The sequence below is a fragment of the Chelonoidis abingdonii genome, chromosome 19 (genome assembly GCF_003597395.2).
Source record: "Chelonoidis abingdonii isolate Lonesome George chromosome 19, CheloAbing_2.0, whole genome shotgun sequence".
NCBI lineage: Eukaryota > Metazoa > Chordata > Testudines > Testudinidae > Chelonoidis > Chelonoidis abingdonii.
In genome coordinates, this window is record NC_133787.1 from 23,742,414 (window position 1) to 23,759,251 (window position 16,838).

The 16,838-nt window shown below is 37.0% G+C and overlaps 1 protein-coding gene across 2 annotated transcripts in view; it reads right to left on the bottom strand.

The window, feature by feature from the left end:
- Positions 1 to 16,838, bottom strand: part of PEPD (peptidase D) — a 243,908-nt gene that overhangs the window by 21,885 nt on the left and 205,185 nt on the right. For both annotated transcript variants that reach the window (XM_075073631.1, XM_075073630.1), the window contains one exon: positions 5,342 to 5,526. In XM_075073631.1, coding sequence (XP_074929732.1) covers positions 5,342 to 5,526 — 185 coding nt within the window. The remainder of the gene's footprint in view (positions 1 to 5,341; positions 5,527 to 16,838) is intronic.

The following is a 16,838-nucleotide window of genomic DNA, read 5'->3' on the forward strand; positions in this document are numbered from 1 at the left end:
CCATTATAATATTTTCTGTCCCTTTCCTAATGGTTCATAACAGTCTGTTAGCTTTTTTGACTCCTGCTGCACACTGAACGGGTTAGGTATGCAAATGCATGTTTAATCTGAGAATGAAATTCCATGATTATATGCACTCAATCTATATTCAGCTTCAGTGTTTGTTCATAAAGTTAGCATACAATTACACTCATTTTATAAACATGCAATGGAGCACTTAATGTATTTGAAATCTTATCCCTAAATTCCTATGCACCCACAACTGACAGCATCTGCAAAACTAAAGACACAGATGAGTCAGAATTTGAATATATAGCCCTTAAAATAGATTGTAAAATATAAAAGAATTAACATTTGTTAATTTTGATTTATGTATATAAACAACTCCTTTCCTGAAACACAAAAGGGAAAAGAAAGCAACTCTGTATGCTATATGAGCGTTTGTAGAAACTGGATCACTGAAACTGAAGGTGGTGAATCCTTCTCTAGCTGGTTGGAAGTATGGCGGTTGTTTGCCCTTATATGGGGTCCCTTCTCCAAATGGAGGTGGCAAGCAGAATCTACCTGGACAGAGCAGGGAGGAACAGGAAGTGGCTGAATCAGGTGCTGGGGGCACTCCTTGTGGAAGATGTCTAGTGGAGGTACTTCTCACAGAGGGGATATGGTTCTCAAATAAAATGGATTGGAAGGGGATTCAGAAGAAAGCATCCCTTTAAAAGCAGCAAAGAGTCCTGTGGCACCTTATACACTAACAGACATTTTGGAGCATGAGCTTCTGTGGGTGAATACCCACTTCGTTGGATGCATGCATTCACCCATGAAAGCTCATGCTCCAAAATGTCTGTTAGTGTATAAGGTGCCACAGGACTCTTTGCTGCTTTTACAGATCCAGACTAATACGGCTACCCCTCTGATACTTGATATCCCTTTAAAGAAGCTGGAGAAGTGGGGGTTTGGGGCTCCTAATATCTGGAGCAGGTGGGAGCCAATTCCCCGTCCTTTTTCCAGACCCATTCATTCTCATATGAGGGGGCCCAGAAACAGGCTGGCTGGGACCAGGTTGGGTTGTAAGAGGGTTGACAGCAACTCTTCCAAGTAGCGGGGGAACAATTAAGGAACTAATGATGACCTGCTCAAAACAATTGATTGCTGGTTATTCCCAGATATTCTACGTGAATAAAGTTGCAGTCTAATTAAATCACATCCATTGCATCTTGTCTTTCTTCTGGTGTAGCTGGAACAACTACTGATTTGTAATGAAGAAAGGTCTGTGATGGAGCAGAAGAATCCGTTGTTTTATATCTAATTGAAGAAAAATTCTGGGTTTTCTCTCTGTACGTGAGGCTCTGGCCATAGAAAATGTATATCCTGTAGTTAATTTTAAAAGTGCAGGAGATATCCTACTTTACTAATTCCTCTCACCTGTTCTAAAACTTACTTGGCTCTCGGGACTTCAAAAGATTACACAAACATTAAACTATAAGTGGAAGTAGTTCATATGCTTAAAGTTAAGTATGGGCATAAGCATATGAAGCATAAGAATGGCCATCCTGAGTCAGACCAATGGTCCATCTAGCCCAGCATCCTGTCTTCCAATGGTAACCAATGTCACGTGCTTCAGAGGGAATGAACAGACCAGGGCAAATACTGAGTGATCCATCCCATTGTTCACTCTCAGCTTCTGTTAGAAGCTTATGACTTCTAGAGCATAGGGTTGTGTCCCTGATCATCTTGGCTAATAGCCATTGATGGACCTATCTTCCATGAACTTACCTAATTTTTTTTTGAATCCAATTATAGTTTTGGTCTTCACAACATTCCCCGGCAATGAGTTCCAAAGGCTGACTGTGCGTTGACTTGGGTCTTAGATTCTGTAGTCCACTAGCAGATCTCCCTTGAATCTGCCAAGTCGCTCCTGCGATGAGTGTTCAATGCCAACATGAGGTGAGAGAACAGCATGGACAGAGGGCAAAGGACCACTAACTGTCTGTGCCATATAAGTTAGCGATGAAGCTTTGCACACAGCAAAAGGTTCAATTTAATTTGTTTCTTTTTCATTAAATTAAAATTGAAAAGCCCATTCCAGTACACTTGCATTTCTGTAATTTTGTGTCAGTTATTAACTATAAACCGTAATGTTTAAAATAAAACATAGGTTCAAATGTTTACGTATGATTTCTTCCCTTGCCTTAAAAAGGCAATCCCCAAAGAGCAGCCATTATGTGGCATAACTAAGATGATGTGAAACCCTGTGGTTTATTGGGGAGAAATCTAACACAGCTTTCAAATGACATCTCCATCAGTTTTTAACATTATAACTGTGAAATGTAGCTTTTAAAAAAGAAACAGCCAATAGGATCCTGGTACATGAATGACCCCCCCACCCCAAAATAAACATGATCCTAAATATATTAATATCATGCCTAAAAAGCTCCTGTAACTGATTTCTAACATTTCTAATAATGTCTGATACATTATTGAAAACATTTTTTTCTTAAAATCTTGTGATATTAAAAAAATAAATAAGGAAAAATCTTTCCAAAAATATTGAAACTAGCTTTATTTATTATCATATCAGCCAAACTCCTTGGCCGTTACAGTTTGTTTTTTAGACTGTTGCGAACATATCATTGTTGAGTGTAGAATTACAGAATCTCTTCTTCCAGGCACTATTAATGAACCATCATATTAATTTTGGGGGAAATGATAACTACTGTCAAATTCACATAGCACTCAGAGAATGCATTTAATACACAAAAATAGTTCTTCCAATTCTAGGAAATAATGTTATTAATGCTCTGAACAGTGTATTAGTCATTCTTCTATATTAGGGCTTGTCTACACTTAAAATGCTGCAGTAGCGTAGCTGTATCACTAAAGCTGTGCTGCTGTAGCACTTCAATGAAGACACTACCTACACCAATAGAAGGTGTTCTCTCTTGGCATAGGTACTCCACCTCCTTGAGAGGCAGTAGCAAGGTCAATGGGAGAATTCTCCTGTCAACCTAGCACTGCCTACACAGGAGGTTAAGGTCGATTTAATTGCATCGCTTTGGGGTGTGGGTTTTTCACATCCCTGAATACTGACCTAATTTCCTTACATAGACCAGGCCTTAATCAGACTGCATTGACACATACATTACATCATTATTTAGTACATTTCATCATGTACTAAATGTTATTTTCTGTTATTATTCTAGTCAGGCTTTAAGACATTTGTCACCCATCTTTTAAGAACAAGAGAAGTTGCATATTGTGCTTGTACTTGAGAAAGAAAACTTTTCAGTGCTCTTCAACTCAGTGGCCAGAATATGATTACATGTAAAGACCAACTAGTGACTGGAGAAAGCAATTCTTTCTGCATAGGTATGTATGTGCACTCACACCAGAGCCTTAAGTTCTTCTCCTATGTAGCCTAAACCAATTATTATGCAGTAGCAGCAGGTTGTGGACTAAGAACTGATGCAAGAATCCCACTCAAGCTGATTCTCACACTAACAAACCACATTCACTTTTAAACTCTTTTTCCTTTTCAGAAAAATATGCATTTTAAAATTGAACTGAAGAGAGAAAAATGTATGAGCCACAAAGTTTTGTTTAAAAGTAGTAATAAAAGGATAGAGAAAAACACTTTAATAGCAACCAGATTGTCTCAGGAGACTCTCCTTCTGCAACGTGTATAGTATAGACACAACAGTCATGCTCTTAGGTTTGAAAAGACTGCAAAGGCTTGTGGAGAGACCTAACAGTCCAGTTCTTTCTACGGCTACTGCTGATCAATACACTGAGTGACACACTGCAGCCAATGAATATATGGTGACCCATGTTGGAAAAATAAGACAATGATTCACTGGAACTAGACTTCAATGTAGAAAAATGGGCAGCCAGGGAAAAGCCCGTGGGCAGGTGTTTGGGAGGGACCGTATCTCCCTCCTCCCTTCAAGAGATATTTCTCCTTTTTGCAAAGTATCTTTCCTCTATAAATCCCCATGAAAGAACTGCAGGGATGTGCATTATGTATTGACAAGGTGTGTGCTCCTCGTAGGTGTGTGTTTTAATTTTTCCAGGCATATCTGCATCTACTCTGTCAAGAGTTTGTCATCAGTCCCATTTAGGGCCTTATCCTGCATTGCTGCCAGAGGGTGGGCTCTGTCACCTCCAACACCATTCAGACTTGAAGACACTCAGCTTCTCGCAGGAACCGTGCAGATTCAGAATAAATGTAGACTTTAAAATGGCATTTCATAGGACGGAAATGTTTTTTGAAGCATGTGTCAAGGCTGGGAGTGTTGATACTGAGCCGACTCATAGGTAAAAAAAGCATTTTGTTTGAAATGTTGCGTATTCTCAAATGTGTATTTTTGCATCAATCCCTCTAAAACTGCTCAGACCACAATAGAGGTGCTGGCTGATGAACAGAGGTATTAGCAATTATTGTTGGAAATGAAGGGAAACAGGGATATTGTGTCTTATGGGATTTCACAAGACGCAGGTTGACTATAGCTTCACAGTACATTTTTAATTTTGCAGTGGAAAAATTAGAGGCCTTAATAGGTCTCACTGCTGCGTTGCCATTGGGTGTTAGTCACATCTTTATCATATCCCTCTTCTACAATGGCAGGACCCCAGCTGCCCAACCTCATGCTCTCACTAACAGAAGTTGGTCCAATAGAAGATATTACCTCTCCCCGCTTGCCAACTTAACTCTGTCCACTGCTTTTACTTCCTCCACCTCCATTTCTACCCCTCATCCATGCAGTTTCTGTCCCCACTCCTTTCCCTTACTCCAACAATTTCTTCCTTTTCTCCATTAACAAATGCCCTCCTGCAAACTAAAATTTTTAACATAAAATACATACACATGCAAAATGATGGCTCTATCAAGTGATGTGCCAACTGTTACCCTGATAACCCTGCTTCAAAGTTGTTAATCCTTTCCCTCATCCTTAAAATGTTGGGTTTTATTTTTTTTTCGTGTGGTCTTTTTAGATCATAAACTCTTTGAGGCAGGGAACACATCCTCCTGCATGAGAACACTGCTGATCACGCAGCTGCTGCTGAATAAATATATGCAACAAATGGACCAACTGAAAGTAAAACACACTCTTGCACCTTATTCGTAGGAGCATTAGGAACGCTAAGACTCCCCGCAGTATGAGTAGGCATTTCACGTGTTGATGAAATTATTTAATTTCAGGAAAACCACATGAAATACCACACCAGCAAAGAAAAACTTCAGTGCACATCAATTCCTAACCAGAGAAGACACTACTGACTGTGAAACTAAAAGAAATGCCTACTTAAGTCAGAAGGATTAATCTGCAAATCAGCTAGCACTAACCTCTGGGTAGCCTCCAACATCGTGCACATCAATTCCAAGTAGATGTCCAAGTCCGTGTGGCATAAATCTTGCACCCAGATGAACCTTCACCATGTCATCTACATTGCCTTTCAGGATGCCAATTTTAGTCAGCTCTTCCAGATGGACTCTGTCTGCCAGACGGTGCATATCAGGCCAGGCGACCCCTTAGAGAGCAGAAAAAAGCAGTTGTGTTAACTATTTCTAGATATTTTTTAATAAAACATTCAGAAAAGCAGAAGAAATATACCCAGCGCCCTTCACATTTTTTTTTTAAAAAAAGGAAGTAGGTAGAGTATCCATTTCAGCAGGAAAACATTTCAAATAGAAACAAACAGCTAACATAGGTATGCAAAAATGGCTGATGATCAACAAGAAACCAATGAAATATAACCGGATTTGAATAAGATTTTTTTTGCTAAATTGTATGTGTTTGCTCATGTCTGTGCAAACATTAATATACTCATGAGTTTTCAGAAAGACCATCAATGGGTAAAACATAGCTAGTTATTTGAAATGCAGAGCATAAAATATTAACAATTATATTTAATCATAATCAGTTCTCTCATGGTGAATGTACTGGTTAGGACATTTGAAATGGCTGTCACTTTTCTGTGTATATACCAGATTTATAGCCTGTATCTTTCTGGCAAAAACACTTTCCAGAAATTAATGACTCCCTTGTTCTTTCCCCCAGCAAATGGACTGTGTAAAAGTCAAGTTCTCCAGTACGTACAATAAAGCACCATTACAACATACTGCTGGTAGCCCAGAGTATAGTAGAGTAGCCTATACTCTACTACTGCTGGTAGTAGAGTATCATGACACATTACATATCTATTATTTTTGTGTATTATACAGTATCGTTTGACTAAAACTGCTGAGGGGGTCTTTTCAACTGTTGGTAACACAGTATACTATCTTAATTAGTTCACCAAGGGTTTGAGTCATCATCAAAAATTACAGTTGGAGAACTAAGGTAACTAGGGGTAAAGTTCAGCAATGAGTATTTTCCTTGTTCAAATTTGGCATGGCTATACAAAAATCAGCAATTTTTATATCCAGCCTCCCCACTTCAACTACCATTTGTTTTACCCCAGTGGAACATCCAGCTTTGAGGTCCTGTTAACATTACTGTCATGTCATAATTACAATAGAAATTTCTGCTAAATATAATAAAGTTGCAAAATGAGAAATAATTCACTCCCATAGCAGGGCTCAAATAAAATTCATACTTGTCGTGTGTCTTTGGAATAAAGGTCAGGAGCAGGATGAGCAGCACTGTATGTCTACTGTCATCAGATTTGTTTAGCACTGCAAACTATCCAAACATGACCCAATGCATCCCAAAGAGTTTCCACTAATAGGAACTGTTCAATTGATCATAGAGTCAAGTTAGGTGACATGCAGATTCATTTATTTCAGCTATTGGATTAGTCCCACATTGTTAAGACTTTTACATTCTTTCTTCAAGTGTCACATAGATTTGAACACTGGTTACACTAATATTCAACTCTCTAGGTTTGTCTGGTATTATTCCACAGCTACTTCATAACAGATTCCACATCTATTATATGTTAAATTGCATCAATACAATCTTGGCTGTATAGTAAATTATTTTCAGAGTGGTAGCCGTGTTAGTCTGCATCCGCAAAAAGAACGTGCAAAAGCTTACACCTAAATACATTTGTTAGTCTCTAAGGCAGGGGTCCCCAGTGTGGTGCCTGTGGGTGCCATGGTGCCCACCACGGCGTCTAAGTGTGCCTGCATATTGGCTGGCGGATGAGCATCTGCTGAAATTCAGTGACATTTTGGTGGCAACATCTTTGGATGACGCTGCTTGTCGGCGGCATTTCGGTAGATGCTTGTCTGCCACCACGGTCCTCCGTGCCTGCCAGACAAAAAAGATTGGGGACCACTACTCTAAGGTGCCACAAGTACTTCTCGTTCTTTTTAGTAAATTACTGTATCATGTCTGTTTTTCTTCTTATTTTCTAGACTTAGAAGTACGTGCTTCCTGTATTCAATTTCTATTTGGTAAACATCACTGTTCCCACATCTCTCTGACTTCCTGACTCCCTCGGTATCAGTCTGAGCTTAGAGGTCTAGTGACGAACCTTTCTGGTGACCTCTGGACATACAGAATTCTTAAGATGTTTGAGTTCCTGGTGTTTCATGTATTCCTTTGTTTGGTCCAAGAGAAGCATACTATGGAAGATTTTCAAAGGTACAAATGAGAGCTAAATCCCATTGACGTTCAGTGGGAACTGGGAGCCTAAGGCCTAAGTGCCTTTGAAAATCTCTCTTCTGCATCTGCTTTTTAGGTTAGGACTAAGCCCTGGTCTATACTATAGAGTTAGATTGACATAAGGCATAGCTCCCATCAATGCAACTCGCCCACTTCTCCAACTTAACTCCACCTTCCGAAGAGGCGTAGTGCTTAGGTCAATGTAGTCAGGCTGATGTAGTGTCAATGTAGACACAGTGTTGCTTACACCGATTGTTGCTGCCTTTCAGAAGCTGTTCCACAATGGTAATTAAATTGGTGCCAGCGCTCCTGGTGAGGATGTGCACCGGCCACACAAGGAACATAGATTTATGTGAAATGTCAGTTAAATCTTGGTTTCCACACATGAAAATTTGTGAAGTAAAACTAAAATGAGATTTTAAACATGGATTGAACTATACTTGTGTATCAAAGAAAGAATAGGCTTCTCATCCCCCTCAAGCTCTAGATAAATTTCACTCCCTGTAATTCTGCGTCATCGAACTATAACTACGTTACGTATGTAACTTCACTTTATGGAGCACCCATTTAGGTTTCTTGACATTTGGTGAGTTTCAGTGTTATTTGCACAATATCATTACCAGAAATAGACTAAGAAACTAGTAGATATGTAAAAAATGGTAGAAAAGCAGCTTTTAAACAAATAGAAAATAAAATAAACCTCTGTTGTTAACATTAGGAATGAAAAGACGTGCTGTTCACTTAAATTTTCTGGCACAACTGTGACTACAAGTTTGCTGACTGGTTCTTTTAGAGATCTTTAACTTAGACTAAACTCTCAAATTTTAAAATCAAACCTTTGATATTAGAAAAAAATCTGCATGGAGATGAAGTCGAGCAGCAGTAACAATCTGCCTTGAGATACAGAATATGAATTTTTCTTGTCAGCAATTCTACTTTCTGTACATTGCTAATACACAGTCATGAACATTTCATTTAGGACCATATTCAGTGCAGTGGCAGTGGCGTAACTGAGGTCAGCATTTGGTCAGCGTATGAAATGGAAAGCTCTGAATAACTTGTTTCAATGAATTTAAAATGAGGCCTCTCCAGGCACTAACAGCATCTGGTATTTGTAGAGTATTAGAGAAAAATGGCGCTGAGTAGAGCAGACTTCATGTAAACAGGCAAGGTGCAAGCTTCCTTATACAACCTTGCAGAATATAATGCACCTCAATTCTGACTCAACATCCCTTTGCCTTTATTTAGCACATGGAATCAATTATACCAAACTATGGGTGCATTTTTGTGATGTGAAGAAGCATCCACATGAGTCAAAACAACAATCTGAAAATTACATATAAAGTTCTACAGCTAATAACAGGCATTAGGAGACATTTTCCAACCATAAACTAAATCTTCAAAAATATACATGCTTTATAGGCAATAAAGTTTGAGAAAGTGAACCATTAAAATTAAGAAGTGCTTTACTGATTATTTTAAATGAAAGTTCTAGCTGAGCATTTGAACCAACTGCTGAGAACAATTTTGGACTCTTTCGTTCAGGTGAGAAGGAATTAAATTTTTTTTTTTCAGAACATTCTGTGCATCTTCTCTCCTCTGGTTTCCCACTACTGAGTGTTCCTCATACCTAGTCATGCACATAGAAATGTATCAGAACCAAAGCTCCAGTTCGGAACGATCCTTGAGTTCAGAAAAGTTAAAGTTGGATAGGAACTCTGAGGCTTGGGCCTATTACAATATTCAGAGGAGAGTGTGTAAAAAAAAAAAAAAAGAGAGAGAGAGAACATGAAATCTTCTTTAGTGTTCTGACAAATTTTATTAGTTGAGTCATAGGAGAGAATCACTTCAGTTCCAGTTCCAATCTCTGAATCGCACTCTTGTAGCCGTAAATAGCACTGGCAAAGCACTGGCTATAGGGAAATTAAGTACTGCCTAAGAGATCCTTTTAAATGATTCATGTATCATTTTGCAAGCAGGCCTGTAATGTAAGTATTAAAATACATCGAAGATTTTTAAATGAAAAAATAAACAAAGGCTGTGAAGTGCACAGACAGCTATATTTGCTATTCCGCTGTTTGTCTTTATGTTTCATTTAATGTGTTTGTCTTAAAAGGGTGTTTGTATTTTGAACAACTCAGCTGCCTTGTTTGCTATGAGTTCAAATGGTTCTAAATCTAAACTGTAAAATATTTCACCTGCAGATTATTTTATCTGGTTAAATATATATTCTCTGGGGAGACAGGAAAATGTTAAGACCTTTGTTAATCTACTGCACAGTAGAATGCGATCATGCATTATTGGTGTGGTAAGGACAAACACTAGCAGTTTTGAGCCAACTGGAGATATTGAACTAAGTAGAATGAACTTGCTGCTCTTGGAGTAAAAAGTGCTTGAGTCATCGTCTTCCTAGATATGAACTGATTGTCATGCTGGAGATAAGCTCGGATAATATGGTGCAAACACAGGTTTTTTTTTTGGTTTTTTTTAAACAGCAAATTAACAGAGCTTTTCCAGTGATAAGCTTTTCATCAAACCTTTCCTAACTGATAACCTTAAGAAAGCCTCAAAAACATTAATTTTACTATGAGAAGCAAGATTTCAGAGTAATCTGACCAATATTTAAAAATTTTGAGCACATAGTCTACTCAAGAAACAAGTTTGGCAAACTAACTCAAGCAGGAGAGAGAGAAATTTGTATGAAAATTTTGTGTTTTTAATATATTTTAATGTTTTATAATATAAAACATATACTGAAAGTTTAATTTGAATCCTAAAATTGTGTTGAGTGAAATTGACAAGGGTTGCAGTTATAACTAAACAATCAAAATAGGATTATGTTTTTTTATAATACAATGGCACATACAAATCTGGCTTTAGCTGATCAGCAAGTGTCCCCCAGCAAGATTCTAAATTAATTAGAAAGTGCATCTGGGACTCCTGGCTTTTATCAGAGTCCCCAGTTTTGATATTCTGACACATGTTGGCAATGGGAACATGGAAGGGGAAAAGAAAAAGAAATATGGTAGTCAAGGTTCACTATGGACAGCTGAGAGCAGAACCTTGTCAGTAACCTCTTTTCACATTACAGCAAAATCACTTAATTTGGATGAAACCAAGGGGAGTATAAAAGCAAAGATGTGTACATCAATCTTGTTCCAGCTGACAAAGCATTATTTATATGCATTATTGCAAATGTAATCATAACAGTTGATTGTGCTTTAATACCATTTTGTATTAGTCCTGCATCTCCAAACACCATCTGAAATGCTTCACTGTTTGTATTATTCAGGATCTTTATTTATCAGTTACTGAGAAGTTTATCATGGTTACCAAAATGTTATGGGTTTTTTTTTAATGTAGAAAGGTTAGTTCAATTATTAGCTTTAAACCAATTTATAAGCTGGTTATACCGCATTGACAGATCAGGTTTAGAAAGCTAGATTAAAGCATCCTTGGACTTTGGAAGTTAGTACCAAGAGAATTCTGCACTCAGGAAAATCTGCTGATGATGTGTCTGCTCTATTCTTAATTCACTGCCAAATGAGATACTGTGTAATACAGGTCAGTGAACCAATGACTGAGCTTCTCACTGAAGTCAGTTACCAAGGCTCATTAAGTTTTGATTGGTTAGTTGCCATTCAGCATGTTTTTGGGCAAAAGGTCAGGATAAAAAGCACCTTTTACAGTGATACATGCAATGTAAATATTAAAGAGTTTTAAATATACATTCTGAAATATATAACAATGACCAGGCTGTTGGGCAATTCAGATAATGGAATGTGACAGTCCAGGGATCAAGTAGCAAAAAATATAACATCAACGGTTCAAAATCGATAGAGAAAGCTACTGTGCTAAAAGTACTATTATTTTACAGTTTCGTTATATGTGGTATATAATGTGCTTAAAAATGGCACAATCAATACATTTAGCATAATTATATTTAAAAAAAGACAGAACCATTTCTGTAGATATAGATATAGTTACATAATTTCTAGCAATAATCTGAAATTATCAGATACTCAACTAAAGGTATCTAGGCATAGTATTACAGGAAAAAAAACAACCTGTGTTTTATTTCTTTTAGAATATTTTCCCACCAACCCCTAAATTGCCAAACTACTTTGTAATATTTTCTAAAATATACCTTTTAAAGACTTAAAACATCACACAAAAAACTGCTCTCACTCACTCTCTCTGAAAGTTCATTTGGAGGCAAGAAAATTTTGGTGATATAGAAAGGAGAAGAATGAGATCAATGAAGTTGAGAATTAGATACAATATTTTAATTTCATTAGATGTACTGTAACTTTGTAACTGACATTCTTAAAAGGCGGGATAATCCCATTATTTATCTTAAACAAGCAATTTACAAGAATATCACAGTAAGAAAAGGTTTTATAGTTGTTCATAAACTACTGCTATCCATGTTATCTTGTCAACCAAGTAATCTGAGGTTATTTACTTAAGTTTTATTAGAATATAAAACAACAGTATACAAAAATAACTTGGAATTACTGCCTGGTACTTAGTCACTTCTGTTTGGAGACTGTTCTCAAAAGGTCTCACACAGTAATTTTTTTGCTGCTAGTTAGGGTATTTTGCGGTTATAACTGTGACAATGATTAAACCACAAGTGATTTAGCAGGGATTTGCCAGTACAGATGTCACAATACTTATGAAAAAAAATACTGTGCAAGGTTATACTAAATTTCTCCCAAAACTGTGTTAAGGTTAGGTTATATTTAATTTCTGAGTGTCTACAAACAAGGGCAAAAGGTCCGACATCCCCTGGTAGTGCCACTAAAATGCAGACGAACTGTGCAATCCCTGTCTCAGTCAGTGAGCCACTGGAACATGTTAAGATTGGCTAGACACACAAAAAACATAGCAGACATAAAACAAAACTCCCTAAAAATGCTAAGCAAATTCTTATTAAACATGATGCTTTCTTCTCTTTTCATTTTGTTGAAAAAAATTGCTACATTTCAAAGCTTCCTTTTTGCACAACAGATCAGACAGCAAATAATTTATCAGTTTTCTAGATTTGGTTCCCAAACAACCTGGCTTGGCAAATGTCCCCTGAACATCAACAAAAAAAGATTATAAAATTACACCTTATTATAAATAGCATTGTCCTGTTGTTGAAATGGCTGAATATACTAGTTTGCTGAGCATGTTTCTTAGCCTTCACTGGGTAGCTGTGACAAAAAATGGCAAGTAACCGCTATCAAGAATCTCTATCTTCTAAAAACAAACCAAAACAGGAAGATGTAAGGGAACTAAAATCTACAACTGCATTTGATGACCAGAAATGGGCCCAAAGTCAAATCCACAAACCTTTGAATTTCGGGGAAATTTTGTCAAGAACCCCCAAAATGTGGGGAAACTGTAACCTGATCTCAGTTTTGCATAGTGGGTGCATGATTACTTATAAGTTACCCAAATGCACTACATATCCAAGTGCCTATCTTTTAGTCACACAATTTTGAAACTTGGGCCCTATTTTGCACTAGTAACCAACAGTTTATTGCTATATGTCGATAATGGTCAGTTACTTCTTCCATTATAAGCCCTATATTTTGATGGTTTTTAATGTGTGTCAAGCCACCAAGATAATTCTAAACTAGGATATCATTTTTCTTAATACACAGTAGCCTAAGTCCACTGAATGGATACAGCATACCTCTGGGTTCCTTTTATATAACATTTTAACTGGGAGCCTGAAAAGGTGCAATTTTTGAAACAAGCTGCAGTGAATCCCAGCAGAATGTGTCACGTTTCGTCAGTTTCACCACAAGATCTTCAAAGATACACATATTCTGGGTAAGAGTAGAAGCACTTTAGGGTTTAGTTTTAGTGGGGAAACTCAAACTTTGAAAAAAGAACAGGAGTACAGAAAAGCTTCAAAAACACACCCCAAAGAGAAGCTGCTGAACTTGAATTAATATGCAAACTAGATACCATTAACTTAAGTTTGAACAGACACTGGGAATGGTTCAGTCACTACACTAATTGAATCTATTTCCCTACGTTAAAGTATCCTCACACCTTCATGTCAACTGTCTGAAATGATCTTGATGATTACATCTAAAGTTTTTCTCCCCTGCTGATGATAGCTTCTCTTAATTAATTAGCCTCTTACAGTTGGTATGGGTACTTCCACCTTTTCATGTTCTCTGTATATATAAATATCTTCTTACTGTATGTTCCATTCTATGTATCCGATGAAGTGGGCCGTAGCCCACAAAAGCTTATGCTCAAATAAATTTGTTAGTCTCTAAGGTGCCACAAGTACTCCTGTTCTTTTTGCTGAAACAGACTAACATGGCTGCTACTCTGAAACCTGTCAAACTTTGAAGTTAGAAAAAACTTAGCTCAGATAATACTCAGGGCAATTTTTATTCTGTCCAGACAAAATCTTCTGTTTCTAGTAGGTTGGTTCTCTAACAGCTACCTTGATATAGTATCAAGCCTGAAGGACTCATGCACCTCCCACATCAATGATAGCTCAGTGGTTTGGGCATTGGCCTGCTAAACCCAGGGTTGTGAGTTCAGTCCTTGAAGGGGCCATTTTGGGAACGGGGGTTTAAAAAAAACAAACCTGGGGATTTGTCCTGCTTTGAGCAGGGGGTTGGACTAGATGACCTCCTGAGGTCCCTTCCAACCCTAGTATTCTATGATTCTAACACAACAATCCCTTGAATATTGGATTGGAAGTAAAGTACTGCGGATCAGACACCATGTGAAGAACAATTTAATTCCCCTACAATGACAGTATCCAAAACTTGTACTTGCAATGTCACTGCTATAGCCAGTAAGGTGTAATGGGGAAGTTATTTTTCAAATTTAAAAATAGAAACATAAAACATAAAATCAGTATTAAAGAGAAATGCTAAGAACAAAAGAGACAAAGTAAATTCAACCCCTAGTCCTTTCACACTCATTTAAAGTTGCAAATAGTGCCATTGAAGTTTATGGGAATACTCACATGCTTAAAGTTAAGCACATGAATACATTTTTGCAGAATCTGGGTCTACTGTAGGTCTTGCACATGCTGCAGTTCCAACTGGTCTCAGATCTCTACAATACCTAAGCCACATGGGGAAAATTCAGGGACACAATGGCAGCCTTCTCTCAGAAGTGCCTTGTTTCATAGGTTTGGGAATACTCTGTTATTTTTGCCTCTCTAATGTTGCAGTGGTCACTCTGCATGGGTCAACTGCTGTGTGTTAGTCTACAACTGAAAAGAACAGTTCCCAGTGGGGTTTGTAGTCAGAGACTCTCAGTCTGAAAGCTTGCATCTAGGGAAAAATGGATAATCTTACATTACAACGGATTGTTTCTTGCTTTGAGGGACTGAAAGATTTGCTGAATTTGACAGACAGTAATCCCCTTTTCTTTCATCTCCTCCTGTTAGCTAATGCTAACTCTGGGCAGTTAGTCTGTATGGTTAACAGTGACTCTCACAATAGGATGCACATGAATTAGTTCATAGACTTTTCTAACAATTTTAAAAAAGTTGTAAGTTTTCAATTTATCAATTAATATTGCTTCTTGTTCAATATTAGAACTTTGTCTGCCTCCCACTTTCCAAACCCCTTCGGGGTTGGACATGCCTCCTTTAGCAAACAATTTATGTTGAGGAATTCTGATTTGAGTTAAAATGGGAAGCCACAATGCCTTTTCTGGGTCACTCACACAAAACTAACTCTTAAACAGAGTGCAACTTGTTTATGAACAAAGAAATAATTTTATCCTATGAATAGGAAAATAGGCATAATTCAATAGAAAATGGACAATTAATTTCAGCAACATTATATATGAACAAGAGTTAGATTCTTTCCAACTGTTTTTAACACAAGAGCACATTCTTAATTGAAAGGGAAAAAGTGTATTGCCATGTCATCTGTTGGGATTCATTAAATATGAAGGACTAGTTATAACACTCTGAAAGCCCTTATCCTTCAGGGGAATCAATAGGAAATCCTCAACTTCAGTTATTAATGTTCTATGCCTAAGAAATATTGCCATGCTTTAGATATCACAGAAAATTAAAAATGACTTGCAGTAGTTTGCATTAAAATAAGAAAACCTGGACAGAAATAATTCCGTAATACAAGTAGGGAAGATAGAAATTAATAAACAAAAATGAAATAATCTCATGTCTTCCCCAGTCCCTCTCTGTAATGCTGCTGTTAAAAAGTCCAATTTAGAGCATGACAAAACTGTATCAATTCTTTAAAAAAAACTATTAAAAGAAACAATTGTCCTTAGAAACCACAACTGACAGCCAATATGTGCTTATAACTCAATACAAATTTGGACTACACAAAATAAAAAATAAATAAATTTTAAATGGAAAAACCATATACTGAATCTCTACTGGAGAGAAACATATTTTAGTAAATTTATCTTGTAGTCAATAGTATTTATGAATGAGATAATTCTTTTTTTAATAGGATAATTACAATGATATTCCTCATGTGTTTAAGTTTTTTTTCCTTTTTAGTAGAACAAATAGGATGAACAACATTATAAAACAGCATAAGAAACTGTAATATACAGAAATAAACCTGAGCTCTTGTGAGATATGGAACTATCATGCTTCAAAACAAGTCTTTAATAAGTAATCTGTGACCTCGCAATTTCTGAATTTGCATACATTCCTGACCATGTGTGCGCTCAATTTAATAACATGGAGAACAAGTCATCAATAGTACAACATCCTATGTCAAATTCTGTAGCTATTAGTGCCTTTAACAGGTTCTTAAAATTATTTGTATTATTTCATGCCAAGATCTTATACTAACTAAACTCAACAATTTTCTCCATTCTGTTCCTTTTGGAACATACTTAAGTAGCAAAAACAGCAGAAAAAAATTGAACCGTAGAATTTTTCAAGTTGATTTTTGTATAAAAAGCATTCTCTACATTTTATTTGTATACAACAGGTGTTACTCAGCACAGTAGCTCTTGTTCTCTGAACGTACGTCCTCCACCGAGTTGTGTGCCTGACTACTCAGTGACAAACCCTTTTCAAGGATGCACATCAATCAAACCTTACATTCTATTGTCTAAGGGAATCAAGACCACACCCCGTACAGCCATTACTCAGTTCTTCCCAGCCTTCAACAGCATTAGGTCTTGAATTCTGAATCATTCACAATCAGTGTGGCTCTGTTAGAGGCAATATGTTCAGAGTACAGGAGTTGTTTTGTTATTTGTTCT